The sequence below is a fragment of the Betta splendens genome, chromosome 3, assembly GCF_900634795.4.
Source record: "Betta splendens chromosome 3, fBetSpl5.4, whole genome shotgun sequence".
NCBI classification, from domain to species: Eukaryota; Metazoa; Chordata; class Actinopteri; order Anabantiformes; family Osphronemidae; genus Betta; species Betta splendens.
In genome coordinates, this window is record NC_040883.2 from 17,596,973 (window position 1) to 17,622,933 (window position 25,961).

At 41.4% G+C, this 25,961-nt stretch overlaps 6 protein-coding genes and 2 non-coding genes across 10 annotated transcripts; 3 read left to right on the forward strand and 5 right to left on the reverse strand.

The window, feature by feature from the left end:
* Positions 1-2,965: 2,965 nt before the first annotated feature.
* Positions 2,966-4,588, reverse strand: mrpl16 (mitochondrial ribosomal protein L16). 3 transcript variants are annotated; one of them, XM_029143434.3, is made up of 5 exons: positions 4,353-4,588; positions 4,134-4,205; positions 3,880-4,028; positions 3,428-3,721; positions 2,966-3,327 (listed from the first exon to the last, which is right to left on the reverse strand). In XM_029143434.3, the coding sequence occupies exons 1-5, from the start codon at positions 4,420-4,422 to the stop codon at positions 3,136-3,138; spliced, it is 777 nt and encodes a 258-aa protein (XP_028999267.1). In that variant the 5' UTR covers positions 4,423-4,588; the 3' UTR covers positions 2,966-3,135. The 3 variants fall into 3 exon arrangements, with proteins under 3 accessions (XP_028999267.1, XP_028999268.1, XP_055363171.1); XM_029143435.3 differs by having other exon boundaries at positions 4,335-4,573; XM_055507196.1 differs by having other exon boundaries at positions 4,518-4,542.
* A 220-nt stretch (positions 4,589-4,808) lies between these two features.
* Positions 4,809-4,881, reverse strand: trnav-aac (transfer RNA valine (anticodon AAC)). Its single transcript has one exon. It is a non-coding gene; the product is annotated as a tRNA-Val (tRNA).
* Positions 4,882-8,155: 3,274 nt separating this feature from the next.
* Positions 8,156-8,228, reverse strand: trnav-cac (transfer RNA valine (anticodon CAC)). The gene has a single exon. It is a non-coding gene; the product is annotated as a tRNA-Val (tRNA).
* Positions 8,229-8,712: 484 nt separating this feature from the next.
* On the reverse strand, positions 8,713-10,328 carry txnl4b (thioredoxin-like 4B). Its single transcript, XM_029143438.3, has 3 exons — positions 10,112-10,328; positions 9,872-10,023; positions 8,713-9,668 (listed from the first exon to the last, which is right to left on the reverse strand). Exons 1-3 carry the CDS (start codon positions 10,241-10,243, stop codon positions 9,503-9,505), a joined length of 450 nt encoding a protein of 149 aa, XP_028999271.1. The 5' UTR covers positions 10,244-10,328; the 3' UTR covers positions 8,713-9,502.
* Positions 10,329-10,525: 197 nt separating this feature from the next.
* Positions 10,526-12,382, forward strand: trmt10c (tRNA methyltransferase 10C, mitochondrial RNase P subunit). Its single transcript, XM_029143432.3, has one exon. It carries the CDS (start codon positions 10,771-10,773, stop codon positions 12,328-12,330), a length of 1,560 nt encoding a protein of 519 aa, XP_028999265.1. The 5' UTR covers positions 10,526-10,770; the 3' UTR covers positions 12,331-12,382.
* Positions 12,383-12,488: 106 nt separating this feature from the next.
* On the reverse strand, positions 12,489-16,243 carry blzf1 (basic leucine zipper nuclear factor 1). Its single transcript, XM_029143433.3, has 7 exons — positions 16,018-16,243; positions 15,637-15,713; positions 14,967-15,430; positions 14,653-14,852; positions 14,399-14,527; positions 13,511-13,733; positions 12,489-13,430 (listed from the first exon to the last, which is right to left on the reverse strand). Exons 2-7 carry the CDS (start codon positions 15,653-15,655, stop codon positions 13,248-13,250), a joined length of 1,218 nt encoding a protein of 405 aa, XP_028999266.1. The 5' UTR covers positions 15,656-15,713; positions 16,018-16,243; the 3' UTR covers positions 12,489-13,247.
* Positions 16,244-16,430: 187 nt separating this feature from the next.
* Positions 16,431-22,625, forward strand: ercc5 (excision repair cross-complementation group 5). Its single transcript, XM_029143430.3, has 15 exons — positions 16,431-16,662; positions 16,918-17,093; positions 17,210-17,325; positions 17,433-17,534; positions 17,731-17,791; positions 18,003-18,146; positions 18,231-18,441; positions 18,568-19,416; positions 19,504-19,763; positions 19,882-20,001; positions 20,485-20,698; positions 20,857-21,001; positions 21,330-21,530; positions 21,614-21,698; positions 21,971-22,625. The coding sequence occupies exons 1-15, from the start codon at positions 16,575-16,577 to the stop codon at positions 22,487-22,489; spliced, it is 3,291 nt and encodes a 1,096-aa protein (XP_028999263.1). The 5' UTR covers positions 16,431-16,574; the 3' UTR covers positions 22,490-22,625.
* A 215-nt stretch (positions 22,626-22,840) lies between these two features.
* Positions 22,841-25,617, forward strand: mettl21e (methyltransferase like 21e). The gene is made up of 5 exons (XM_029143436.3): positions 22,841-23,120; positions 24,025-24,164; positions 24,243-24,360; positions 24,441-24,538; positions 24,609-25,617. The coding sequence occupies exons 1-5, from the start codon at positions 23,069-23,071 to the stop codon at positions 24,933-24,935; spliced, it is 735 nt and encodes a 244-aa protein (XP_028999269.1). The 5' UTR covers positions 22,841-23,068; the 3' UTR covers positions 24,936-25,617.
* The last annotated feature ends 344 nt before the right edge of the window (positions 25,618-25,961 follow it).

A 25,961-nucleotide genomic window follows, 5' to 3' on the forward strand; every position in this document is an offset into this window, starting at 1 on the left:
TCTTATAATCTGAAATTATGCAACCTCAATTGCAAACATGTCTGAGAGTATGGAACTCGAAAGTATTCAATATTAAATAAATTAATAGGACATTATGAAATAAATAGTTATATAAATAAATGAGAGACAAATGTGTAAACTGACCATGAAATTATAAATTAATCACATTTTTCAAAACAGGCTTATTATTATGAAATCTGTTTCATTATGCTGTAAAATCTGCTAATTTTTATGAAAATACAAATGATTAGCCTTTTTTATTTAAATACAGAAGTTTTTATTTCAAAATGTCATTTTTCCAAAGTCGGCTTTTATTGCATAATACATTCCCCCCAGTGTCATATTTATTTCATAATGCCATTTGACAGCAGAATGAATGTGTCTGTCAATCAGTGCTGGTGGGTGGGACCTGCACACCCATTGGCTGATCTCTTCACATCGATTGGTTTTCCTAGACACCTGTTAGGGGTTGTGTGGTTAGAGATGGCGGACATGAGTGAAGTCTTGCTTACTTTAGCAGATTAAGTAGAGCGATATCACTTACCAGCAGATACTGGTTTGAGTTGTTTAGGTGATATTTTTTAAATGCTCGCTTTGTTTTTGCTCTTTAAGGTGTTCACATTGAGGACGCCATTTTCAACCATTTGTGATTAATTGAGCGTTGTGTCCATGTGTAATATCAGACAAGGCATTCTCTTGGCCGTCCACGTCTTGAAATGCAGCAGTAAGGACTTTTGTGCTGTCTAACATGTCTATCAGGAACATTGCCACCATGTTTGTTGCGTCACCCAGTACGGTTCGGAGGAGAATGGGGTGTAGCGAACAACTTCTTAACTGCAGTGGTTTCTCTAAGTGTCTGTCAAACTGTGAAGCATCTGAATCCAGTTTTATGTTGCGCATATTTGAAAACTGCTGGGTTGTAAATACTGACTGTAACGTCTGAGAATGTTGTGTATTTTCCACGCATATTGTATATGTGTCTGTGTGTAGTTTTAAATAGTCCTATTATGGCCTTATTACATTCCGTCAAGCAGAGTAGTGTTATTTCGGAGTGGCCGCGAAGGCACCACGGAAGATGGTACGCACCAAAGCGAGTGGTTTGATCAGTAAAAGCAGTGAACGGGAATAGAAAGTAATAAGGCAACTAGTGACACTGTTTTGATTAAAGCTCCAGTTGAATGCGGTAACAAAGTCAGTTATATGTAGGTTATGGACATCGTAGGGCTACAGTATTTTGTGCTTAATTACATTAACTGTGTTAATCGATTATGCTAACTAGATACAGCGCATATACGGTCCGATGTGTTTTATTAGGTTGTGCAGTCTACGTTAGTTATCCATTTAGCTCTAACATTGGTTTAAGGACAATGATGGAATAAAGAAACATCAGACCATCAGTAAAGCTGTGATTTTCTTGACTGGACAATATACTGGCTGACATTGTTTCATTGGCCAAATACATTCAATTAAAACCACATCTAACATATCGTGTGTTATGTTTAATTGGGAACGTTAAAGAAGACCTGCTGCGTTTTTATGCAAATAATTTACCGTATTGTTTGTATATCGACAAAAATGTCCGTTATAAACAGTGCTTTCACATTCTATGGCTCTGGTGCTGATGTAGACGGTTCGGTCACAGACAGATTGTTTACGATGCGTCTTTTCTGTGTAACCTGTGTCCTCGTTGCTGCGCTTTGACATTTCAATTCTAATCCTGTCTTTGCCACTAATTAGTTTGATGTCATAAAGAAATGCTCACAGACACAAAAAAAACAGAAAATAGTTGTTTATATATCTAGAATGAACGGAACGGAATTGTAAGTGTTTGGGAATAATTTTAAAATGATGCTTGTTAAACTTAATTAAGGCTCCAAAGACAAAACGCAGGGGTTTGACTACAACTACAACAACTACAACACGAGTGGCGTTCAAACTGCGTCACTTCTTGTAAAACTCGATTTGTGTGGCTCATGCACAGACAAGATAATAAAACACGGTCAAGGCATCGACAAGGACCGCTAACGTGTTCCTGCCACAAAAAGGAGCAACCAGTGCGGCATTCTTAAGCTGGTCACCAATGAACATGGTTGTAAATTGTTACAGAACACCCGTATTAGCAGTAGCATTACCGTCTGGTCTCCTTAATGACAAACTGTTGTGGTGTAAACTTGGCCCAGAGACAGTTTCATCAAGAATAAGCTTCTGCACCACTCCTTCGGGCTGAGGCGTAACATCACCCTCTCTCTGTTTAACAACTTCTCTGAGCAAGTAGGAAAGTGTCTTCCCTCGTGCAGCCATAACGTTCACAAACTACGCATCCACCTGTAACGATATTCACGGCCAGTGTTTTGATTCAGTTCTTAGAGCGACAACTACATTTTAAGGCGTATACTACCATCTAGTGGGTAGCAGAGATTATTTCGCCACCAGACTTAAATCGATACCTGAAGTGCTGTTGCTTATGTCTAAGTTAATGAGTAGCCAATCGCATAACTGCCTCCGCCCTGTTTGACTTGGTTGACAGACAGTCATTCTGCTGTAAAACGACATTATGAAATAAATACGGCATTAGGGAAAAGGGCATTATGCAATAAATGCCGACTTTGGAAAAACAACATTTTAAAATAAAAACTTCAATATTTAAATAAAAAGGCAGATGTAATAATTTGTATTATTTTGAAAATAATCTTTATGAAATAGATTTTCATAACAATGAGCAGATTTTAAAGAATAATGAAACGTATTTCATAATAACAAGCTTACTTTGGAAAATGTGATTATTTCAGTATTTCATGGTCAGTTTACATCATTGTCTTATTTTTTATATAGGTATTTATTTCATAATGTCTTATTAATTAATTTAATATTGAACACTTTGGAGTTAAATAGAAGAGGGGTATATACCTATGTAAACATGAAACCAACCAACAAAAATAATTACACATTCAACAAAGCCATGATGTGAAATGTAAATACAGTTATACATTTATTTGTTTGTTTGTTTTTTCAATTTAACAGAAAAGTTGAAAACAATTCCATTAGTAAAACATTAAACTGATATATTTAAGTCTTGTCTTCTTCTGTGGTGGTGTTACAGTTCAAGATGGTGCTCATTTGTGTCCATCAAGCCTGTCAAACCCTCCCTGGGAGATGAAACTTGCCAGTGAAACGTCCATGATGGTGCAGGTCAAAAGGGCTGCACACCCGCCTGATGCCCAGCATGTTACCCTGCACCACTTGTTTAAAGGTCCATGGATTCTGATTGTTTTGCTCCATGGCAGCCTGCTCGTTTTGCATAGCTTCTAAGGTCTCCCTGCTCATTACCTAAAATAAATAAATAGATCAGTCAGGTCAAAGAAATAACAAAAGGCATTTTATTTTTGGTATAAAGACATTGTGAAGTTGACATTGTCTGTCATCTCACCTTAGCTGGGAAGGGCAGCTTCTTTGCCACTTCAGTCAGGATGTGCTCAACCTCCCCCAGCTCCACCTTTCCTCCCACCTCCAAGATTAAACGCCCATAGCGCACAGGGGTCACATAATGGTCAATGGCTCCTTTTCCTCCACCCATACGCTGGCCTAGTCCTTTACGTGTAATAGGCTTATATGGGGCATTGACACGCCAGCGGGCAAACGTAGTCCGGGAATCAAATTTGCGATTGATGGTTAGACGCATCATCTCCATGTGACCCCAGTGGAGATAGCCCCCTCCCATGGCCTAAGTATCAAAAAAGTCCAAGGAAGTAATAAATGTCAAGTTCTGCCTGTTTCACATTTTCTTAGCAACTCAGTAAGCAATGTTAATAATTATGATGCTAAGACTTTAAAGCCATCTGTTTGTATTCAACAAGGATAAAAGAAAATACATGCACTCACCACAACAGCGTACTGTCCCGTGGTGAAAGAGTTGGCTGCTTTGGCTGGGCCCTGGATATCGCGCAGCTTCTTCATCTCTTTCTTTACCTTTTTTAAGGTAGGCACCTTGTCCAAAAACTTCAGTTTGGGTTTTTCTGGTATCACCACATCTTCAGAGGTAAAAGAGGCAAGAGCAATAGCATTAACAAGAGCGAATCAAAGACATTTGTTTGAAAACATAACGATAAAGAACAGAAAGGAAGATGAATGATTACCACTGTAGTCTGGGGGGATTTCGAACATCTTCATCCCGGCAGCTATTACCTTTAGGTGGCAGTGCAAAGGTCCTGTAAAAGACAGACATTTTGTGCATGTCGCGTGTCTAGTGAATAACTCTTCTGAGTTCTGATGTTTATTGTGTTGTTTAAATCAAGGATAAAGTTCTACATATGGCAGGCGGTAAACCGCTTACATACGTTAGCCACCGATGTTACCTTGTAAATGACCGCGGGCTCTACAAACACCGGACAATGCGCCAGCGGCAGTTTTGATGAAGGAGAGCATGGTGCTAATGTTTACGGGAACTGTCAACACCGAAGTATCACTCTGTGAAGTCTACATATGGACATTTTAAGTGATGGGCAAAAACTAGTGCTCACACGCTCAGCACAAGGTCGCTGCCATTGCTAAGGCTCCGTTTCTTCCTTCGCTTCCGGCACAACAATAGACGCTTCCGTTAGAGGTAACATTTCATAATAAAAGCCCCACAAATGAGTCCCACAGTGGGGAAATGTAGTCTGTATTTGACCTATCCCCTACGATAGCAGCGAGCTGCCACAGTATGAGATAGTGTGCAGTGCCTTCTTCAAGGACACTTCTGATGCCAGAAACGAGAATCGAGCCGAAGACATTTTGAATACGTTGGAGATCTACTTTTAGAAAAAAAAACATGTTTCCGCCCGGTTTCGAACCGGGGACCTTTTGCGTGTTAGGCAAACGTGATAACCACTACACTACGGAAACCATGGCTGAAGTCACAATTCGTGTGATCCATTATGAAAATATTTATTTATTTATAATAATAAAAATTCACGCTAAAATACGTGACTAAAACCTCTTAGACAACGGAATATGTCCAGATTTCTATAACTCTTCAAAAGTACAAAAACACTGTACAAAACACATTTTCTGACCCTTTATAAGTAACAAATTGGTAGTGAAAGTGATTTTTAAACTAATTAAAATGAGCCAGTGTTACATTGTGAAAAGGTTAAATATAAAAAATTTAATAATTGAATCCATTCTCACTCCTGCACTGTTTTATCATGAGAACAATACTTCGGTCAAACATATTGTAATGTTTCATCCTGTGCTGTAAAGCAATAATATACAGTCAGTATTTTTAACATGGATTGACAAAATTAAATATTATTCTGCAGTTTTATTGTTGTGTGTTAAAAACGTCCTGATACTCAAGCATCTAGATTTTTCCACAGCATTTTATTTCCCTTTTGTTTTTATTAAAGATAAACATTAGAAACTTTTTTTTGCAAAGATCTGATTTGTTTAATTAAATCATGTCTTTGTAATTCAATTAGATTTTGACAATTATTGTGGTCAAATGCATACTGCATGGGTTTGTAACAGTGATTGTGAATATACATGAAATAAAAAGTGCTTTTAATTTTTCTATTTCGTTTTTGTCTCATTTACAGTATATGTTAACATATATAGAGTATTTATACATGCATTTTTTAAAAAGCCCCAAATAAGAGCATTAACACTAAGACATTTATTTACCATACTTTCTTTTATTTCTCAACACATCTCTTTAGTTGAATCTTAACTCTTCACCCCACCACATCTTGCTTCTGTCTTTTTCTCCCATCCATGTTGTTCTTGAACAACGTCCGTACTCTGGATGCAGTTGCTTTGTTCTTATGAAACTCCAAAGTGTTCAATATTAAATTAATTAATAGGACATTATGAAATAAATACTGATATAAATAAATGACAAACAATTATTTTAACTAAACCTGAAATTATGAAAAATTCACAAACCTTTCTCTAAAATAAGCTTATTATTATGAAATACGTTATTATTATTCTGTAAAATCTACTCATTGTTATGAAAATCTATTTCATAATAATTATTTTCAAAATACAGATGGTTACATCTGCATTTTTATTTCAATATTTAAGTTTTTATTTTAAAATGTTGTTTTTTCAAAGTCGGCATTTATTGCATAATGCCCTTTTCCCCTATGCCGAATTAATTTCATAATGTTTTACAGCAGAATGACTGTCTGTCAATCAAGTCAAACAGGGCGAAGGCAGTTATGCGATTGGCTACAAATGAACTCAGACATAAGCAACAGCACTTCAGGTATCGATTTAAGTCTGGTGGCGAAATAATCTCTGCTACCCACAAGATGGTAGTATACGCCTTAAAATGTAGTTTTAGCTCTAAGAACTGAATCAAAACACTGGCCGTGAATATCGTTACAGGTGCTCAGAGAAGTTGTTAAACAGAGAGAGGGTGATGTTACGCCTCAGCCTGAAGGAGTGGTGCAGAAGCTTATTCTTGATGAAACTGTCTCTGGGCCAAGTTCACACCACAACAGTTCGTCGTTAAGGAGACCAGACGGTAATGCTACTGCTAATACGGGTGTTCTGTAGCAATTTACAACCATGTTCATTGGCGACCAGCTTCAGAATGCCGCATTGGTTGCTCCTTTTTGTGGCAGGAACACGTTAGCGGTCATTGTCGATGCCTTGACCGTGTTTTATTATGTTGTCTGTGCATGAGCCACACAAATCGAGTTTTACAAGAAGTGACGCAGTTTGAACGCCACTCGTGTTGTAGTTGTTGTAGTTGTAGTCAAACCCCTGCGTTTTGTCTTTGGAGTCTTAATTAAGTTTAACAAGCATTATTTTAAAAGTATTTCCAAACACTTACAATTCCGTTCCGTTCATTCTAGATATATAAACAACCATTTCCTGTTTTTTTTGTGTGTCTGTGAGCATTTCTTTATGACATCAAACTAATTAGTGGCAAAGACAGGATTAGAATTGAAATGTCAAAGCGCAGCAACGAGGACACAGGTTACACAGAAAAGACGCATCGTAAACAATCTGTCTGTGACCGGACCGTCTACTTCAGCACCAGAGCCATAGAATGTGAAAGCACTGTTTATAACAGACATTTTTGTCCACACGATACCAAACAATACGGTAAATTATTTGCATAAAAACGCAGCAGGCCTTCTTTAACGTTCCCCATTAAACATGACACACAATATGTTAGAAAATCACAGCTTTACTGGTGGTCTGATGTTTCTTTATTCCTTCATTGTCCTCAAACTAACGTTAGAGCTAAATGGATAAACTAACGTAGACTGCACAATCTAATAAAACACAATGGACCGTATATGCGCTGTATCACAGTTAATGTAATTAAGCACAAAATACTTCAGCTCTACGATGTCGTGGGCCCTCCGAAATAACACTACTCTGCTTGACGGAATGTAATGAGACCATAATAGGACTATTTAAAACTACACACAGGCACAAATAAAATCTGCATGGAAACTACACAACGCCATCTCTAAAAAAAATGCCATTTTGAAATAAAAACTTCTGGATTTAAATAAAAAGGTTGATTTAATCATTTGTATTTATAACATATTTCATAATAATAAGCTTGTTTTGGAAAATGTTTGATTATTTCATAATTTCATGGTCAGTTTACACAATTGTCTCTCATTTATGTATAAAAATATTTATTTAATAATGTCCTATTAATGAATTTAATATTGAACACTTTGGCGTTCCATATGTTCTGGGCCCCTCAGTGTGTGTGTGTGTGTGTGTGTGTGTGTGTGTGTGTGTGTGTGTGTGTGTGTGTGTGTGTGTGTGTGTGTGTGTGTTGAACTGTAAATCCAGACTCTTTCTGGGGCCTGTAAGTACTCCTATATGCATTTTTAAATGTATTTTCATTACTACTTTCCGCTGATCTCAATGTCCTGTTACCGTTCTCTTTTGCTTTTGTCAGTCCCTGGACTCTGTTTTTTGTAATCTTCTGTGGCTGATGTTGGTGGGCACCATCATGCTTCCTCATTGGAACTTGCTGCAGTGCCTCCTCCTATGGGTGAGCATTATGCAGATCATCTGGTCCAGAGTCAGATTTTTCGCTTCTCTCCTACAGGTCGACATTTTAGGTGGTGGGCTAAAAGACAGTGATCATTACCACGTTTGGCACAAGTTCGCTGCCATTGCCACAAAAAAAAAAAAAACATGTTTCTGCCCGGTTTCGAACCGGGGACCTTTCGCGTGTGAGGCGAACGTGATAACCACTACACTACAGAAACTATATGTGAAATACTGCTCCGTATGGCTAAAAATATTACGTGTGTACATGTGGGGCATATCCTGCGTGAGTGTATTTAATGGATTTATAATTTATTCATCCATTGAATTTATTTCATAGAGGTTTGGGCAAACAGCTTTTTTATACACACTTTTAAAAGTGCAGCTTGAAATGATTTAGTTTTAAACAAATTGTGCAGTCTATATGTGTGTGGTCCTTTTATCTTTCCATTATTATAAAATATAAGCTTTCTTAAGGTTGACTACATTACAGTAGATCTTTTCTTCACTTTGTCCGTACTTCCAGAAGCACCGTCTTTCTTCACATGTTCCAGATGTCCAGTGCAATAGTGGAGAAAAATCTTACTTAAACATACACGTGTGGCATGTCATGTTTCACTTATTCAATAAATTCATAATAATTTATTCACTCAAAATGTATCCATCTACTGTATCTTTCCATTGAGGACAGGATGGATGATGAAGTCTAATAAAGCTGACAAGAGGTTTTAATTTTTGTTTTTGTTTTTAACAAGGCAAACTATCCAGAGAAATTCTTCGTACAAAATGAAACGCTAAACCTTAATTATTCTTCTAATGAAATAATTTAAATCAAAACAGCAATAAATATTATCATAAAAAAGTTAGATGTTTCATTTATCAAAACTCTGTCAAAAATGAACAAAAGTCTGTACAAATCTTTTTTTTTGAACCTTTTAAAAACATTTTTTACCTACATTTGAACACAGAATTTCCTATCTGAAATTCATATATTTAAATACATTTTTCAGTCATTCAAATTCCTTTACAATACAGTTGTATTTCATAGAGGTTTGGTCAAACAGCTTTTCTTATACACTTTTAGTGTTTAAGTGCTGCCTGCAATTGTTTGATTTTGAACAAATTCTGCATTTAATATTCCAGTGTGGTCCTTTTTTTCTTTCCTTTATTATAAAACATAAGCAGTTTCACTTCACTTTGTCCGTACTTCCAGATGAACTGTTTTTCTTGACAGGTTCCAGATGTCCAGTGCAATAGTGAAAAAATCCACAGGAGCCACTGAACATAGCCAAAGAATGAATGTAAAGGTGAATGCGCTGTGTCTAGTTTGTCCATACTATATTTGAACAGGTCTTCTAATCTGAGACACTTTAGCTCAAACCTTCTCCACGTGTTTGCCTAGTACCAAAAATCCAAAGCATTTATTTGCCCAGCTAAATAAACAGCAGTGGATGATGGCCCACAGGTAAAAGAGTGATAGTGCAGTGTGTTCAGGCTAAATTCCATGGTAGAGAAGATCATATTTGGGAATATTTTGAGGATCTATAGGACTCTGGACAATCATCTTTCCCCGCATGGCTCCTCTGTAGATGACCTCAATTAGGTCCATGAAATCTTGTTTGGTCTTAAAACTGCCAACAAACTTGGTGTGATCTGGAGATCTGAAATGGAAAAAGTCAACATTAACTGTAACTGTGTCAACATTAATGTTCAGTGACCAGGTTGGGGCTTGTCTAGTTAAAAATGTGTGCTATGCTTTAAGACATTACAATTATTTTTCACACAGATTAGTAACATGTTACATGAACAGGTCAGACATGAATGTTTATCATTTACCAATGGAGGACAACATCTGTTCACTCACCCGTAATCCACCTTCATGTGCTGTCCGTTGAAAAAGAAAACAGTGGAAGGGATGTAACTAATGTCAAAGTATCTGGTGTAGATCGGAGCCTTGTCGACATCAACAATATAGATGGATGCCATGTTACTGAGGTCATGGGCCGTTTTAGACAGCTGAAGGAAAACAAAACAGCAATGAGTCAAAGTAATGCACTAAATAAAACGGAGTAGTGTGGTTGATATCATCATGTGTGCTGCTTACAATCTCATCAATCTGAAGGCAAACTGTATCTTCATCTCTCCCAAACCTTAAAACGACGACTTTTTCCGCAACGCCTTTGATAACGTCATCTATGTCCTTTTTGCAAGTCAATTTAGGCAAAAACAAACTCATTTTGGTTGCTAAATATTAGCTCAATTTATGCTTGCTAGCCAAAGAAAGTGACATCACCGCAGCTGTACAACGCTGTAAAAGATCCGTCTGGAAAACTAGAAAAGGTCCTTTAATCGCTAGTGTAACAAATACATGTAGAATCTAAATATAATCTAAATTGCGCCCCGGGATGACAAAAGACTACATTACATTAATATGTTATTGGTTACTGGTATAAACATTGAATTAATTAAATAACATTTACAAGCAATGTCGTTGCTCTACGACTCATTTTACTGTGACACCATAAAACAACGTGACCTTCCACCATTTGAGAATCGTAAGCGTCGACACAAGTGAAGTCAAGTCGGTGGATATTTCGGACGTTTTGCGAAGTGCAGTCGTCTTTAATTGAACTTTTATAACGACGGACAAGAAACTGAGCCCTGCCGGTAACAACTTTTGTTGTGTTTGAATTCGCAAAGCCAATGTAATATCCTGTGATACATTATCTTTTCACATCAGAAACAGACAATTAGTTTATCACGATGATGCGACTTGTTTTTACTCTGAAACACTGCAAATGCAGTTTTTTTGTGGCACCCCGTGTTCTGAGGGGGCATAGCTGTAGTTCCTTACCCGTGAGCAGTGCCTGTCATCGCAGATCACACTCCTTCACCCGCCACCTAAGTTCAGGAATCCCCACGTGGAAAGATCCTTCCCAGTTAGAAAGAGAGTCAGAGGAAATAGAGACAATTGAATTGGATAAATGGAAATCTGTGATGAGATCAAAAGCTGCATTAGAAGAGAAACAAGTCAGTAATGAAGAGGAAGCAAGTGACGACGACGATGATGAAAGTGTCAATGGGGCAGGGGGTGCTTCAAATGACAGTTCTTTACTGGAAGCAACCCGGGAACTTGTTGAGATGTGGCGACAAGCTGGGAGGTTTGTTCCTCGGGAAATCACAGATGAAGAGGTTCAGACCCTGGCAGAGCTCACCACCAAGGCCTCCAGGAAAAAGTACCTTAAGTATCTAACCGTCAAGGAGAGCTCCAAAAAGGCCCGTAAGGAGAAGCAGCAGCAGAAGAAGGCAGAAAGGGAAGCTTCAATACAGCAGGCACGAGAACAGGACAGCAGTGCGGAGGAAGGGGATGATCAGAGAGGACGGGAAATGAAAAGCACATTCCTCCTTCAGTTTTGGAGCAGTTCCCTGGACAAACTGCTGGCTTGGAGGAGTGCGCAGGCCATGTTGTTTGATCAGCCACTAGTGTTTGACATGAGCTACGATGTTAATATGTCCAAACGAGAGTTAGAAAACACAGTGTCCCAACTGATGGAGGTGGAAGGCTGTAATCGGCGTGCAACTGAGCCCTTTCACCTCCACTTTTGCAACCTCCAGCCAGATGGGGCCTACATGCGAGAGCTGCTGAAACGATATAGTTCGGAGACCTGGGACCGGCTGCTCATCACCAGCAGTGACCGTCAACATGTTGATCTGTTTCCCTGTGACCAGCTGGTCTACCTCACTGCAGACTCCCCCAATGTTCTCCGTACCTTTGACCACTCCAAGGTCTATATCATTGGAGCTATTGTGGACCGGTCGATCCAGCCGGGCCTGTCATTGGCTAATGCCAAACGTCTGAAACTGGCAACAGCTCGTTTACCTTTGGATGAGTTCCTCCGCTGGGGGACGGGAGCCAAAAATCTAACCCTGGACCAGATGATGCGCATAATGCTCACCCTCAAGGAAACAGGGAATTGGGATGAGGCACTAAAGCAAGTTCCAACAAGGAAGCATGATGGCTTCCACAAACATCAACCACAGAAGATTTCAGAGAACAGAGTCAAGGGACTGAAAAAGGCAAAAGAGAACGGTGACAGGACGTTGAGATCAGCGCAAGGTAGTAGTGAAAAGTCATCTACAAATGCATATAGGAGTATTTACAGGCCCCAGCAAGAGCCTGGATTTACAGTTCCACACACACACACTGAGGGGTCCAGAGTCCAGAACAAATCAACTGTATCCAGAGTACGGACGTCGTTCAAGAACAACATGGATGGGACGAGAAGTGTAGACAGACGCAAGATGTGGTGGAATAATGAGTAAAGGCTCAACTAAAGAGATGCGTTGAGAAATAAAAGAAAGTATGGTAAATAAATTGTCAGTGTTGATGCTCTTATTTGGGGCTTTTTGATAAATGTATGTACAAATACTCTATATGTTGGCATATACTGTAAATGAGACAAAAACAAGACATGGAAAAATTAAAAGCACTTTGGTCTTTTTATTTCATGTATAAATAGTAATGTAAATAATCAAAGTCACAATCACTGTTACATACTGCATGGGTTTACGAAAGTATGTAGTATCACAAAAACGGTCAAAATAATGGAATACAAAGACATGATTCAATTAAACAAATCAGATCTTAGCAAAAATGTTTCTAATGTTTATATTTGAACAAACAAAAGGGAAATAAAATGCTGTGGAAATGACTAGATGTTTGAGCATCAGGACTTTTTAACATTGCTGCACAATAATATTTAGTCCTGTCAATCCATGTTGAAAATACTTACTGTATATTATTGCTTTACAGGACAGGATGAAACATTACAATATGTTTGACAGAAGTATTATTCTCATGATAAAACAGTTTAAGATGCTCACCTATATTTCTTTCATTGTCACAGTGCAGGAGTGAGAATGGATTTGATTATTCCATTTTTTTATACTTAACCTTTTTACAATGTAACACTGGCTCGTCTTTACTCCCAACCCACCACAAAAAAGCACCTTGTGTCTCAAAACCACTGGTCGTCTCATATTTGGTGTTTTAAACAGCAGCTTTATACTACGTTAAATCATCTGAAATTGTGGAAATCAAACACTGCCTAATGTCCGGACAAAGATTTCACCTAAAACAGATCAGCTGTAGGCTGCAGAACACACTTCAGCGGAGACCATCTGCAATAAGCTTAAGTTATTAGCCAGTGTCAGACTGAGGTTTTTCCTCTCTTTGACCTCTACAGCACTAGGATGTCTCCAGTGCAGCGCTCGCAGCAATTAAAAGTAATGTTCTCGTAGCGGGTGTACGGATGAAACCTGCCGATGCTCTTTTTATTGCTGAAAAGATTTGAAGGAGTGGAGTCATTGACTTTAGGGTCTGCTTTGTTTTCTGGGCAAATTGGATCTAAAATTTTGAGCACCTGGGAAACAAACAATACATGATTAGAGTTTCATGACAAATACATAAGAAAGAAAAATCTGATATAGATATATTTTGTACCTTTTCGGCCATCTTTTCAGCAGGTGTGCTGCAGAGCTGCTCAGCTGTTGCATTGCTGCTCTTCACGGTGCTACTGCTACTGTTGCCTAAGAGGTGGGAGTTGATAGCATCTGCTAGTTTGTGATTAGCAGCAGCCAGCTCCCCCGTACTTAGGGGATGTGCACTGGGATAATATGTCTGCTGTCTGCCCCACTGCAGGGACACTAGGAGCTGCTCCAGAGATCTGACAACGGAGGAGAAAGCAATGTCAGAGCTTTAGTTATCCTTATCATAATAATGCAGAGCATGAGCCTTTAAACAGCTTTTCTCTAAATCATGTAAGTATCAGCAATCTAAATTTTCCTGTTTGAGTCGATCATTGGTGCCAGTGCTGAACTACCACCGAACCTTGAAGGGTTACGTTTTTTTATTGTCAATCTAAACAGTAGTGTAGAGTGAAAAGAAATAGCGTTCCTCTAGGATCACAGTGCTACAACAATGATGGACGTAAATACTTTTATTTACGTCCATCATTGTATTTACGTTTTAAAGTATTTACATACTTTTATAAGAAAATTGAAAAAAGAAAAAATTACAGAAGCTATAATCTAACACTAAAGAGTAAAACAAAAACTAAACAGAAGAACCTACATAACGTGCACAAGTACTTAGCAGCACCAAATAATAGTGTTCAGTACAAAAAACCCTATTTATCAATATAATTGTAACAGGCAACAGCAACAGGCACAAAGTTGTAGTTGGGAATTTAATAAAGCTTCTTCTCAGGCACCTGCTGCTCTGACTTTCTCTGGTGCAGCGTCTTGCAATATTGAATAAGATGTTATAGCCAGACTTAAAAAGCTGCGTTGCTGCCTTAATTTACTATGCATGTATTGGCGTATACGTCACCTGTGACTAAGCACCATATCCCTGGAGAATTCCTCTCTTTCTAACAGCAGGTCCTGAATTGCACCTTGTGCTTTTCTGACCTGTCTCTGGAGAGCAGCTCTAGCATTTGTCAGCTCCTCTGCCATGACTCTGAAGAGACAACATGAATTCAAGTGTTTATACAGTAACTGAAGTTATATCATTTCTTGTGAACCAAAAGGTGACACAAACCTGCTTTTAAAACTCAAATTACGTTTCTGTTACATAATTCTTACCTGCTAGCCAGGAACTTGCTCCTCCAAACATCACATTGGATACTCATTCGCTCCAGCTGCTCTGTAGTGTGAGCCAGATTTTTCCCCAAAGCTTCATTCTCCAGAATAAGCTGGTTCTTTTCCCGTGACAAACGCTCAAAGTGGTACTGAAGATCATCACCCACTGATGCCACTAGAAGTTTCTTTAGCTCACGATTCACCTGAGATAGCAAATGAAAATAATTTACCAGGTTGCTCCCACAGTTCATCCCCCCGCAATCGAAATAACACTTAATTGCATAATTTTTGTTTTCAGGCTTTACTTCTGGTCCTACCTCGGTCTGTACACGCAACTGATTACAAAGGCCTTCCTTATCCTGCAGGAGCCTGCGTTCAGAGTTCTGCAGCTTCTCCAGCTGTCCTCTCCAATCCTCAGTCAAAGGCAACGGGGGAGATCCCTGCTCATCCATCTGTTGCCCAGACTCTCCTTTACCCTCAGCTGGTCCAGTACGGGTGCTCCGCAAAATAGCAGCACGTGGGACAAGGATCCTGACGGCCTCCACCTCCGTGCAGGCCTCTTGACTAACCTTGCCCAAATGGAGCACACCAAGGGGCTGGGGAGCGACAGCAGCAGGCGGAGTGGAGTGGGTAGATTTTGGGCTGTGTTTTGGACTAACCACCTTCAAGAGAGGGGCTACAGTACTTGGAGGAACTGTATCTGTGTTTACTTCCATGATGGCCAGTGGTTTTTCAGTTTCCATGCCATCACCGGGCCCACGAACAGGCACGCGGGCCGAGCCTGTAATACATGAATGATGGCGATTAAACATTGTCAGAAAGACAACTTATCAATTAGCTACACACTGCAAAAGACGAGATCGGTTCAATAATTGATAGTCTTTAAACGGATCAAACTGTATAGAAGTTAAATGATAAACAAGATGATGACATTACTATTTGGTGTACGTATAATGCAAAGAATCGTGAGCTAAGAACAATACGTACCCCTCACAGCAGCAGACATGGTGCTAAAGATGTTAGCTGAAGTTTAGCCGTAGTTCAAACCTAGGTGACTCTTCGTCCTGTAACAGTAAACAGTAGTATAAAAGCTTTGTTTGTAGGTTGAGACAAATTAAAGCAGACGGCTGGTCAAAGGTTATGGTTTATAGCTGACAAGCTGATACGGTTCTTTACATGATAACGAGCACGACTGCTAGCCTGAATGAGGCTAAAGTTAGCTTCAACAATAAGCAGCGCTAGTTACAAGAAGGCTTAACGTGCTTTGCGTATTTACGGTAAAGTCAACGCTGGCGTTATAACTTAAAGTGTATGTCGTTTACCGACATAACACACACTTTTCTTAAATAAGATTCATTGAAAACTTACCGGCTAACACCGAGCAGTGAGATGTTTATGTGGTGACCGGACACAGCTGCTCTCTGAAGAACGTGACGTTCCTTTTCCCTGCAACTAGTCTGTCAGGCAAAACAAAAAGAAAAATAAAATTTAATTTAACATCGTTTAATATTCGACACTATAATTCCACTGGTACATACGACACATCAATGTTTTCGTAACTTTAGTGATATACAAGATGACCTAACAGGCTTAACCCAGGACCAATGTAGAGAAATTGGTGCCGGTTGTCACATGAAGCTGACCTCGGATCAGTAGCTACGCTGCAACGTCAATACTCACTTTACCGAGAACAAAACGATACATCTGACTACAGATCAGAGACGACACTAGATTCAAGTCGTGTAAATAATGAAGCGGAACCTTTGTGAGTAGTGAAGGTTTGCTCGACGAACACATATATTGTTACAACCAACATTGAAAGGAGCTGTTGATGTAGTTTATTGTTCAAACATTTCAGTGGCGAGGCAGCTTGTTGTAGCGTGCTTCACTTTTCTAGGTGATAATATTTTGGGACCACTGTTACCATGGGTGTACACGGTCTGTGGAGGCTGCTAGAGAGCACAGGGAAACCCATCAACCCTGAGACCCTGGAAGGAAAGGTCCTTGCCGTTGGTATCCTGACTTAACCTGTCACGTGGCGTCTAATTATGACTTTTTCATTTATTCATGTCTTAAATAATAGCAAATGAAATTCTGTCAGTTCCTTAAAACACGTCTTTAGGGCTGTGTGTTTCAAACAATAATGTTGTTGTTGGTGCTAAAACAAACAAGATGCTGGATCTGGAGCGAATGTTTGTCAGATGTCAATGCTTAAAGCAATGAATACACTGTTGATTCAAAGTAGTAACTTTAACCAGACACCTCCAGACATCAGTATATGGCTGAACCAGGCCGTGAAGGGGGTGAGGGACCGTGAAGGCAACAGCATGCAGAACGCCCACCTCCTCACCCTCTTCAACCGCATCTGTAAGCTGCTCTTCTTCTGCATCAGGCCAGTGTTTGTGTTTGACGGCGACGCTCCGCTGCTGAAGAAACAAACTCTGGTGGGTTCAGTGGCTCAAGCTTCCATGCTCTTTGTTCCGATTAGGTGACCACATTTAACATACATCTACTAAATGGATCTGATTCCAATCTGAACTCAGTCACTGTGGCTCTGCAGGCTCTCAGGAGGCAGAGGAAGGAGGAGCTGAACCGGGAGTCCAAACAGACCAATGAGAAACTCCTCAAGACCTTCCTGAAGCGTCAAGCTATCAAAGCTGCACTCGGAGACAGCAGGTACGATGCACGACAATGCACGTGCCCACTGAAGCTGTATCGTGATTAATAAATATAGTTATTCCAGTGGTTGTGTGTAACGTATCGTGTTTTTTTTCCTGCCACAGTAAGGATCCACTCCCCAGCCTCTCCAGTGTAAGGAGAGATAAGGTGGAAGATATGTATGTTTTACCAGCCCTGCCGGCTGCAGAGGAGAAGGAGAAAAGCAGGTACGTGGTCTAAGTAAGTAGCACCAATTATAGTTAAAGTAGTCAGTAATATCAATAGGCCCACATTCCACAGGTTTGTTTTTGATAAACTGAGAAGACGCAGGAAAATGTCACATGATAATATTAATAATGTAGTTTTCTAGTTCCCATTTCAAGCTACTTAAAATTTGTATCATTTGTATTCTTGTTTTTGCAGTTCAGAGGAGGAAGAGAGAGAGTCGGACGAGGAGGTGGACACTTATCATCACGCACATGAGGTAAACTAGTTAATAAGTATTGGTTTGGTCTTTGTCGAGTCATGGATGTAATACGGACGTAAACTGGTGGACTTTTCTTTTAAACTCCTTGGTTGCATAAATTGTGGCAGTACTTTGGGATTTAATAAATAATTTCATTTTATTTTATGTTTGTTTACTTCATAGTTTACCTGTCATTTGTATGAATGAAGCCACATTCACTGTTTCTCAGGGAGATTTGTATGAAGACCCAAACACAGTGGACATTAACTCAGAGGAGTTTGCCAGCCTGCCTCCTGAAATGAAACATGAGATACTGAAAGATATGAAGGAGTTTACGAAAAGACGCCGAACCATGTACCACAAACCCCCAGAGGTGCACTTCACTCTTGTCGTACACACACACACACACACACACATTGGCTCCTCTTAACACAAATATTTCTTTATCTGTTTTTAGCGTTCTGGAGACTTTTCCCATTATCAGTTGGCTGGTTTGCTGCGAAGGAACCAGTTGAACCAGCGATTGGAGGGTGTGGAGAAGGAGATGAGCCAGAGGAGTGCCGGCAGTGCTCCGCAGCTCTACCAACAGGATGGAGACCAACAGAGTCACAGTGTTGAATCACGACGACTGGTGTCAGAAGACAGTTCCCACTATATCCTTATTAAAGGTTTGTTTACTTTGTCAGAGGACCAATAATCATTTTGGGTTACCCTATTTGTGGATACTCAAATTTACAAGTGCAAACTTAATTTTGTTTGCATGTTTTAATAAAATTACTTGTCGTTTTTTATAGGCTCCAAAAAGAGCTTGACGGCCCCTGAGAATCAACCTGTAGCTACACTCTCTTCTGGCAGCTCCCTGACAGGCTACAAAAAACGAGCAGCAGATAGACCCAAACCCCTGTGGCGTCCTGTATGTGAGGAAGAGGAGGAGGAGAAGGAGGAGGAGGTGCAGGGTACATCTGTAGAAGACTCCAAACCCACTACATCGACACTTTCTCAGGAAGACATATCACCACCCTCGCCTCGTACGCTTAAGGCGATCCATGCTGCAATGAACGACAGCTCAGATGAAGAGAGAATTAACCAGGACATGAAAGATGGCAACTTGTCCCCACGTACCCAGCTGGCAATCCACCAAGCTCTCTCTGAGGATGAGGACGGTGCAGCTAAAAGAAGCATACCCACCGAACTGCAGGAGGACGCTCAACGTCCTGTGACACTGGTGGTCGTCCACAGCTCAGAGGAGGAAACTGAACCAGCTATGACATCTTTATTAAGTGAAAAACCTGATGTCCAGGAAAACCCAACGAGCCCAAGTTTACATGTAAAAGATTCCTTGTTTGTTAGTAGTTCTGAAGATGAGATGGAGGAAGTGATTGGGCAGAGAAATAAAGCTCTCCGCTTTGCAGCACTGCAACAGTGTCAGGAAAATGAGCTGAAGGCGGAAGGTGAGATGACGAAAGGGGAGCTGAAAAGAAGAGAGCCACAGAACAGCCTGGTCTTTGAGAACAGGGATCTGGTTCAGCCACAGAGTGTTGCCACTTCCACCCCAAATCCAGCATCCATCAGTTTGTCTGCAGCACAAGGGCAAGGAAATGACGTAGTGAAGTCAGAAAGCAGCGAGGAGAGCGAGACAGAAGGTACAGTAATCATTCAGTTATATGTCACACTTGTGACAGTCTATTAAAGCAGGAGATGTTGAATATAGATGTTGCTCGTTTTCACAGAGGGTTTCATTGAGGTGTCCGAAGACGAATTTAAAGAAGAGGATGAAGCCGATGCACTTGTGGTTTTGGGAGAGGCTCCATCAGTTGAAGTCCAGAGAGACGAGACCGCGAAGGAAGAAAAACTAGAGGAGAATCTGACTCCAGCTGCTGTTCCTGGATTAAAGGAAGATGAGGAAAAGTTCAAACAGAACGAAGAGACCGAGCAAAAGGAGGAATCCAGCTCCGCTCCAGCGACATGCGAATGGGAGCACTTGGATATGGTTGGTATTTGTGTGGGTGAGGAACATTCATTATGTGGACAAATGAATGTGCAACTCGCCACCCCAGGGTACCAGGCGTGAGCCAGGACTAACGCTGTGTGTGTGTCATGTGTCGCAGGATGAGCTGGAGGCCCTGGAAGGCTCCCTGCAAGTGGAGCAGAGCCACCTGAGGGAGCGGAAACAGCAGCAGGAGCGAATGGCCAACACGGTCACTGGACAGATGTACCTGGAGAGTCAGGTCAGACACGAGGAACAAACACATACAGATTCATATTGGCTCTGCCACTGGACTGAGATATGACAACCCAGAGCAGGTGTAAAGAGCCACTGGAGGATAAAGTTCTTGGAGGTGCCTGTGCCAAGCATTCCCAGAGTCACAGCACACTGAGTCTGGAGTATAAATCTGCCTCTTAGCATGTCAGTATGTCTGTCAGCCCCTTTACACGGTCAAAAGTCACAAACTGTCACATTTTCTCCTCGGCCCATAAAATCAGCACTAATAACCCAACATGCTTCACACTAATCCCCAGTGGGCTACAGGGGACCTGAGCAGAGGAATTACTCAGTTGACTACAGAAACAAGGACATGAACCTCAAAGACTGATAAATATATTAAATTGCAGTTGTCAACATTATTATCCTTCAACTTGTAAGAAGCAGCCAGTTGGCATCCAGCTGTCACGGTCACGTGGTCTAGCTTCCGTTTGTGATTTGACAACAGGAGCTCCTGCGACTGTTCGGCCTGCCGTACCTGGTGGCGCCCATGGAGGCCGAGGCTCAGTGTGCGGCGCTGGACCGAGCTGACCAGACCAACGGGACCATCACGGACGACTCGGACGTGTGGCTGTTCGGGGGGCGTCACGTGTACAAGAACTTCTTCAGCCAGGACAAATACGTGGAACACTATCAGTACAGTGACCTGCACAACCAACTCGGTCAGCGAACCTCTCACTGTGCCTCCAGCGTTTGAGTTAAAGCCAGTAGTTGCTGTTATACTTGAGACACGTTGGCAGCTGTCAGCAAACTAACAGAGGCTTTTCTCACTTTTTGTTTTGCATGCTTTTCCCCTGTGTCTCATCTTTCTCTCTCCCAGGTTTGGACAGGACTAAGCTGATAAATCTGGCCTACCTGCTTGGCAGCGACTACACAGAGGGTGTGCCAGGGGTCGGGTACGTGACTGGCATGGAGATACTCAACGAGTTCCCAGGGCCGGGCCTGGAGCCACTAACGGAGTTCAGGTTTGTGTCTTCGGATTTCAGGGTTCGGATTTCAAAATAAGACTCTGAAACGCATTTAGCTTTCAGATGTCTTTTTCTCATGTTTTCAATATGTATTCAGATCTAGTGAGTTAGATTAATTGTAATTATAGTATTATTAATTTCAACCACAGTTCATTATTAAACAGAATACACTGCAATTTAGCCAAGAACCTAATCATATTCTGGTGACATAACATCAGATTTTACAGTACAGTGCATAAACTTCTACATTAAATATATTTTAAAACATTGTGTTTTAGATATTTGTGTTTTTTTCCTCTGCTAACTAGCTAACTCTTCCTCTTAGTAAATGGTGGATGGAAGCTCAGGAGAAAAAGCGTTTGGTGGCTGATCCCCGAGACACAAAGGTGAAGAAGAAGCTGAGGGACCTAAAACTGCAGCCGGGTTTCCCCAACCCCGCCGTGGCTCAGGCTTACCTGCATCCTGCCGTGGAGCAGTCGGAGAGCTCCTTCAGCTGGGGGCGCCCACAGCTCGACATGATCAAAGAATATCCTCTCGATGCATGTGTCCGTGCATGTGTGCCTGCTCACGGTCATGACGCATGAAATGCCCTTAACTGTCTGTCTCAACGTTCTGTCTAAGTCGCTTTGGTTGGAGCAGTCGGAGGACGGAGGAGACTCTTCAGCCTGTGATGAAGCAGCTCAACAACAAGCAGGTGAAATTTCCCTCTGGATGATTCAGGAAAATGTAGTAGCCTAACTCATCAGTAAAAATATTAGTTGGGTGCAGTTATTAAATAGATTGGAATATATTGTTGGCTCCAACTTTCTAATTTATAAATAAATAGCTGGTTAAAAGTTATTAAATTAGTATCTGTAATTTTTAATTCTGGATTAACAGCAGCAAAATGTTTTGCAAACTGCTACTGAATAAATGAAGTTAGTGAAAGATAGAAAGCTTTGACCCTTCATGCTGTACGTTTTCCAGACTCAGCTCAGGATCGACTCGTTCTTTCGCATGGAGCAACAAGACAAGCAGACGATACGCAGCCAGCGTCTCCGCCGAGCGGTCGCCTGCTTGAAGAGGAAGGAAGAAGGCGGAGAGAAGGATGACGAGGAAACGCATCGTCCATCCAAATCTAAACGAGTGAAGGCAGCGAACAAGAGCAAGAAGGGAGGAGACAAAGAGAAAGAAGAGGAGACGTCTGTGGCAGGAGGAGGATTTCTGGGGTCGGAGGTTACTGAGAAATCTCCTCTCAAATGTCTTGAGGATGTGAACAGCACCAGCCAGGAGTCGCGCTCCGTTAAGGCTCTGCCCCAACCTAGTAAGACTCTACCTGTAGGTGTTGGGAGCAGCAGCAGCTCTGGAGAGGACAGTGATGGCGGCGGTGAAGTTGCCACGGTTACAGCACGCTCCGTGTTTGAAAGCAGCCGTCGAGGACGCGGAGCAAAGACCTCAAGAGGGAGAAATAAGACTGGAAAAAAGGGAAGAGGGAAGATGTTGTAATATAAAAAAAACTAAATCCAAATATTGTCTGTAATATTATAGTTAATGATTGTCAAACAAAGGTGAACATGTAAATGCATCATGAAGTTTGTAAACTTTTACTTAATGCAAAACTGAAATACTATTTTCACATCAACAGTGGCTTTATTATTGGGATGTCCCTCTCACACTCACACACACACACTCACACACACACACACACACACACACACACACACCAGGATACAAACAGTATAGAGGGGAAAACGCATTAGCTAGTGAATCAGTTCTTTGCTTCTACCCCTCCTCCTTCTGCTCCGGCTCCACTTCAGTGCCTGTCAGAGCAGCTGTTCCTGTCGGTCAGGTTTACTGCATTGGGGAGTGATTTAAACATGGCTACAGGGAGCTAGAAATGTTGGACAAGTAGCCGAGGAAACGCCGTATTTGTGTGTAACATAAAACCATAGATGGGAACAGCTAACCATCAGCTGGATCCAAACTGACCCAAAGGCCAAAGGCTTCAACTACAACCAAAAGCTGCAGTTTGCTGCTATTGTATATTTAGGGCATAGTCGCCCTCCTGCTCCGGTGCCTTCCGACATGGAGACTCCACCATCTGAGGTCATGGACGACTCAAAGGCGAAACAGGAAGGTCAGAATTTGCAGTTATACATAATGGACAAAGAAACCTTCTAGTGGCATTAACTTGTGCTGACAGGGACGGTTTTGACCAAATTAACATTTTGTGCATGGAACATGAATCAAATATCAGAGTAAGCTCAATAGATGCTGTTGATTTATTCCTGCAAACATCTGCTTATGGACGACAAACAAGCGCTGTTTATACACAGACTCAACACTCAACATTTGCATTTCCACTCTGGGGGCTGCCCTGACCTTTTTTTCCTGCTAAACCACTGTTGCATAACTGAAATAGTGTGTGAGATGCTTGGATCGCTGTTGGTGCTGACACCTACCTGGAGACAACACACGGGCGTGATGTTACAAACACAACAGAACCAGAGGAGGCTGAATGTGCTTCATTTATAGAGCAGCAATGAGATATTGAGGCAAACTAATGTGATGACTCATCTGCTGCAGAAGTTGCCATGAAGAGGTAAAGGAAAACTTCACAGATTTTCAATGGGGGTTAACCGATCTCAGGTAGTATTTAAGAATAAAGGGACATTCCTCCATATTTTCTATACAGAGGATTTTCATTTATTCCTCTGCAAAAAGCCTCTGAGTCAGGACAGAGGTCTTTTTGCCTCAAGCTCACAGGCTACAACTAGCGCTTTAAATTATAATTTAACTCCCATTAAAAATCTGTGAATTTTTCTTTTAATAACTAACATGTTTTTCTTCCATCGTTTTGTTCAGCTCATTTTTAGACAGTGACGCTTATAAATACCTAGTTTTTGACAGTTGGAAGAGATGTAATGACATTTTAATCCCAAAAACAAACTCACATTGTGTTTAAAGTTCTACCCCGTGTTTTTAAGTTTTAAAACTATCTTAAAAATCTTAAAAGCATGCGTTTGCTCCTCTGGGTGCAGAGTTGGCCAAAGCCATAATGGCTCGGTGCTTCCATCCTTCTGTGAATGGCCCTGAGTCGTGGGAGGGATACGTCTTTTCAGGTCTGGAGATCCGTGTCAAAGAGTCCACTGACCTCTATGGAGCTGTACTCTGGCCCTCAGTGAGCAGATCATCACGCTTATGAGTCATTGATTGGTATCAATGAAAAGTGGAGCTAAAGTCTCGTGTCCTCCCGCAGGCTATGGTGCTGTGTCATTTTCTGGAGACCAGTCAGGATAAACACAACCTGACGGACAAAAACGTGATTGAACTGGGTGCAGGAACTGGACTGGTCACCATCGTATCGAGCCTCTTAGGTATGAAAACCAAAGGCTCCAGTGATAGCGTTGGCACTTTGACATGTGGCTGCTCTCTCTCTCTCTCTCTCTCTCACCAGGAGCGAAGGTGACCTCCACTGACCTTCCAGAAGTGTTGGGGAACCTTCAGTACAATGTCACTCGCAACACTAAGGACCGTTGCAAGTACATCCCTCTGGTTGGTTTTATATCGTTCCTTTCCCTGCACTGTTTCATGATGTACTGTTTACATCACTCCCGGGTTTCAGGTCACTGAGCTGATCTGGGGTCAGGACGTAGAGCGGCGTTTCCCACGAGCCACTCATCGTTTCGACTACATCCTGGCAGCGGACGTGGTCTACGCCCACCCTTACCTGGACGAACTGATGGACACCTTTGACCACCTGTGCCAGGAAGACACACAGATCCTTTGGGCCATGCGCTTCCGCCTGGACCCGGAGAACAGCTTTGTGGAGCGCTTTCAGCAGCGCTTCCACGTGGAGGAGCTTTACGACCTGCCGAGTCTAAGCATCAAACTGTACCGAGCCTGGAGGAAAGACAGAAGGACCCGGGACCAAGGAGAGGCTGCTGCTTGAATGAACACAGTATCTATTGATTTATTGCATTGTAATACTTGTCCTGCTCACTAGTTCTGGATGCAGTAAAGGTTTATTCATTTTTAAAATGGGGACTAATCCTGGCCGAGACAAAGGGTGACATCAGTGCTCCAGATAGTGCTTTGAGAAGCAGCTCTAGTTTGTCATCCGTCAGCAGCACGTTCACACAGTAAAGGCTGCAAACATGCCTGCATTTTTCCAATAGCTTCCCAGTGGCCTTGTGTTTTTATTTAGGATGTGACTCCACAGAAATAATGTGATCAGGTTTTATCACCGCTCGATGAGCCGCTTCTGTCAAAGGCTGGGATTGTTTCAGTATCTCATTGCCCGTGGATCTCTTAAGATGAATCCTCTGGAGACCACGCATGACTGGACTGTGGACATGCCGGTAGTGAAAGCAGCCGATGAATTCACAGCTAAGCTCATAAGTACCACTGAGGATGCTAAAAGTTAATCCAGGTCTGACAATGTAAAGCTAAGACCAGCCAACAAAGCCTGAGATGTCCTATTATGGCCTCTGTGCCTTCAGGCAACAATAAAACCTGATGCCATGTCATGTTCCAACCTTTCACTATGTTTCAGTTTTTGAGTCCTAATGCAAAATTACATTTATTAAAAATAATGTTTTTTTTAACAATAAAAGTGAGAGTTGGATTCACAATTATCTGAACTTTATGGAGCTTTAACCATCACTGATCTTAAACTACAGGTACGTGACTGATAATAATAACAGAACTTTATGTTCCTACATTGGGGAAATTAACCACTGCATTTCAACACATCACCTGAGGGCAGCAGTCGACAGCCACTGTGCGACGCCCAGGGAGCTGCTGTTTCCTGCTCAAGGACACACCTTGTAGCAGAAGCAGGGCTTGAATGTGAGACCTTCTGCTTCCCAGGACGATGCTCTACCTGCTGAGCTACCAGGCCACCTGACTGATGTTTCAGAGGCTAAGCTGATAATGTTAGACTGTAAATAAAATCAAACTTATGGATGTTAGATTA

Excerpts from the sequence above, each read along its gene's own strand:
- mrpl16 (XM_029143434.3), bottom strand. The coding sequence starts at position 4,422 with ATGCTCTCCTTCATCAAAACTGCCGCTGGCGCATTGTCCGGTGTTTGT. Across the intron at positions 4,206-4,352 it reads AGCCCGCGGTCATTTACAAG|GACCTTTGCACTGCCACCTA; the intron begins GTAACATCGGTG and ends TGTCTTTTACAG. Across the intron at positions 4,029-4,133 it reads AATCCCCCCAGACTACAGTG|ATGTGGTGATACCAGAAAAA; the intron begins GTAATCATTCAT and ends TTACCTCTGAAG.
- txnl4b (XM_029143438.3), bottom strand. The coding sequence starts at position 10,243 with ATGAGTTTGTTTTTGCCTAAATTGACTTGCAAAAAGGACATAGATGAC. Across the intron at positions 10,024-10,111 it reads GCCTTCAGATTGATGAGATT|CTGTCTAAAACGGCCCATGA; the intron begins GTAAGCAGCACA and ends GTTTTCCTTCAG. Across the intron at positions 9,669-9,871 it reads CACATGAAGGTGGATTACGG|ATCTCCAGATCACACCAAGT; the intron begins GTGAGTGAACAG and ends TTTCCATTTCAG.
- trmt10c (XM_029143432.3), top strand. The coding sequence starts at position 10,771 with ATGATGCGACTTGTTTTTACTCTGAAACACTGCAAATGCAGTTTTTTT.
- blzf1 (XM_029143433.3), bottom strand. Across the intron at positions 14,528-14,652 it reads AGCAAGTTCCTGGCTAGCAG|AGTCATGGCAGAGGAGCTGA; the intron begins GTAAGAATTATG and ends TTGTCTCTTCAG. Across the intron at positions 13,734-14,398 it reads GATATGGTGCTTAGTCACAG|ATCTCTGGAGCAGCTCCTAG; the intron begins GTGACGTATACG and ends CTCCGTTGTCAG.
- ercc5 (XM_029143430.3), top strand. The coding sequence starts at position 16,575 with ATGGGTGTACACGGTCTGTGGAGGCTGCTAGAGAGCACAGGGAAACCC. Across the intron at positions 16,663-16,917 it reads AGGAAAGGTCCTTGCCGTTG|ACATCAGTATATGGCTGAAC; the intron begins GTATCCTGACTT and ends AGACACCTCCAG. Across the intron at positions 20,699-20,856 it reads TGACCTGCACAACCAACTCG|GTTTGGACAGGACTAAGCTG; the intron begins GTCAGCGAACCT and ends TCTCTCTCCCAG.
- mettl21e (XM_029143436.3), top strand. The coding sequence starts at position 23,069 with ATGGAGACTCCACCATCTGAGGTCATGGACGACTCAAAGGCGAAACAG. Across the intron at positions 23,121-24,024 it reads CTCAAAGGCGAAACAGGAAG|AGTTGGCCAAAGCCATAATG; the intron begins GTCAGAATTTGC and ends CTCTGGGTGCAG. Across the intron at positions 24,361-24,440 it reads CATCGTATCGAGCCTCTTAG|GAGCGAAGGTGACCTCCACT; the intron begins GTATGAAAACCA and ends CTCTCTCACCAG.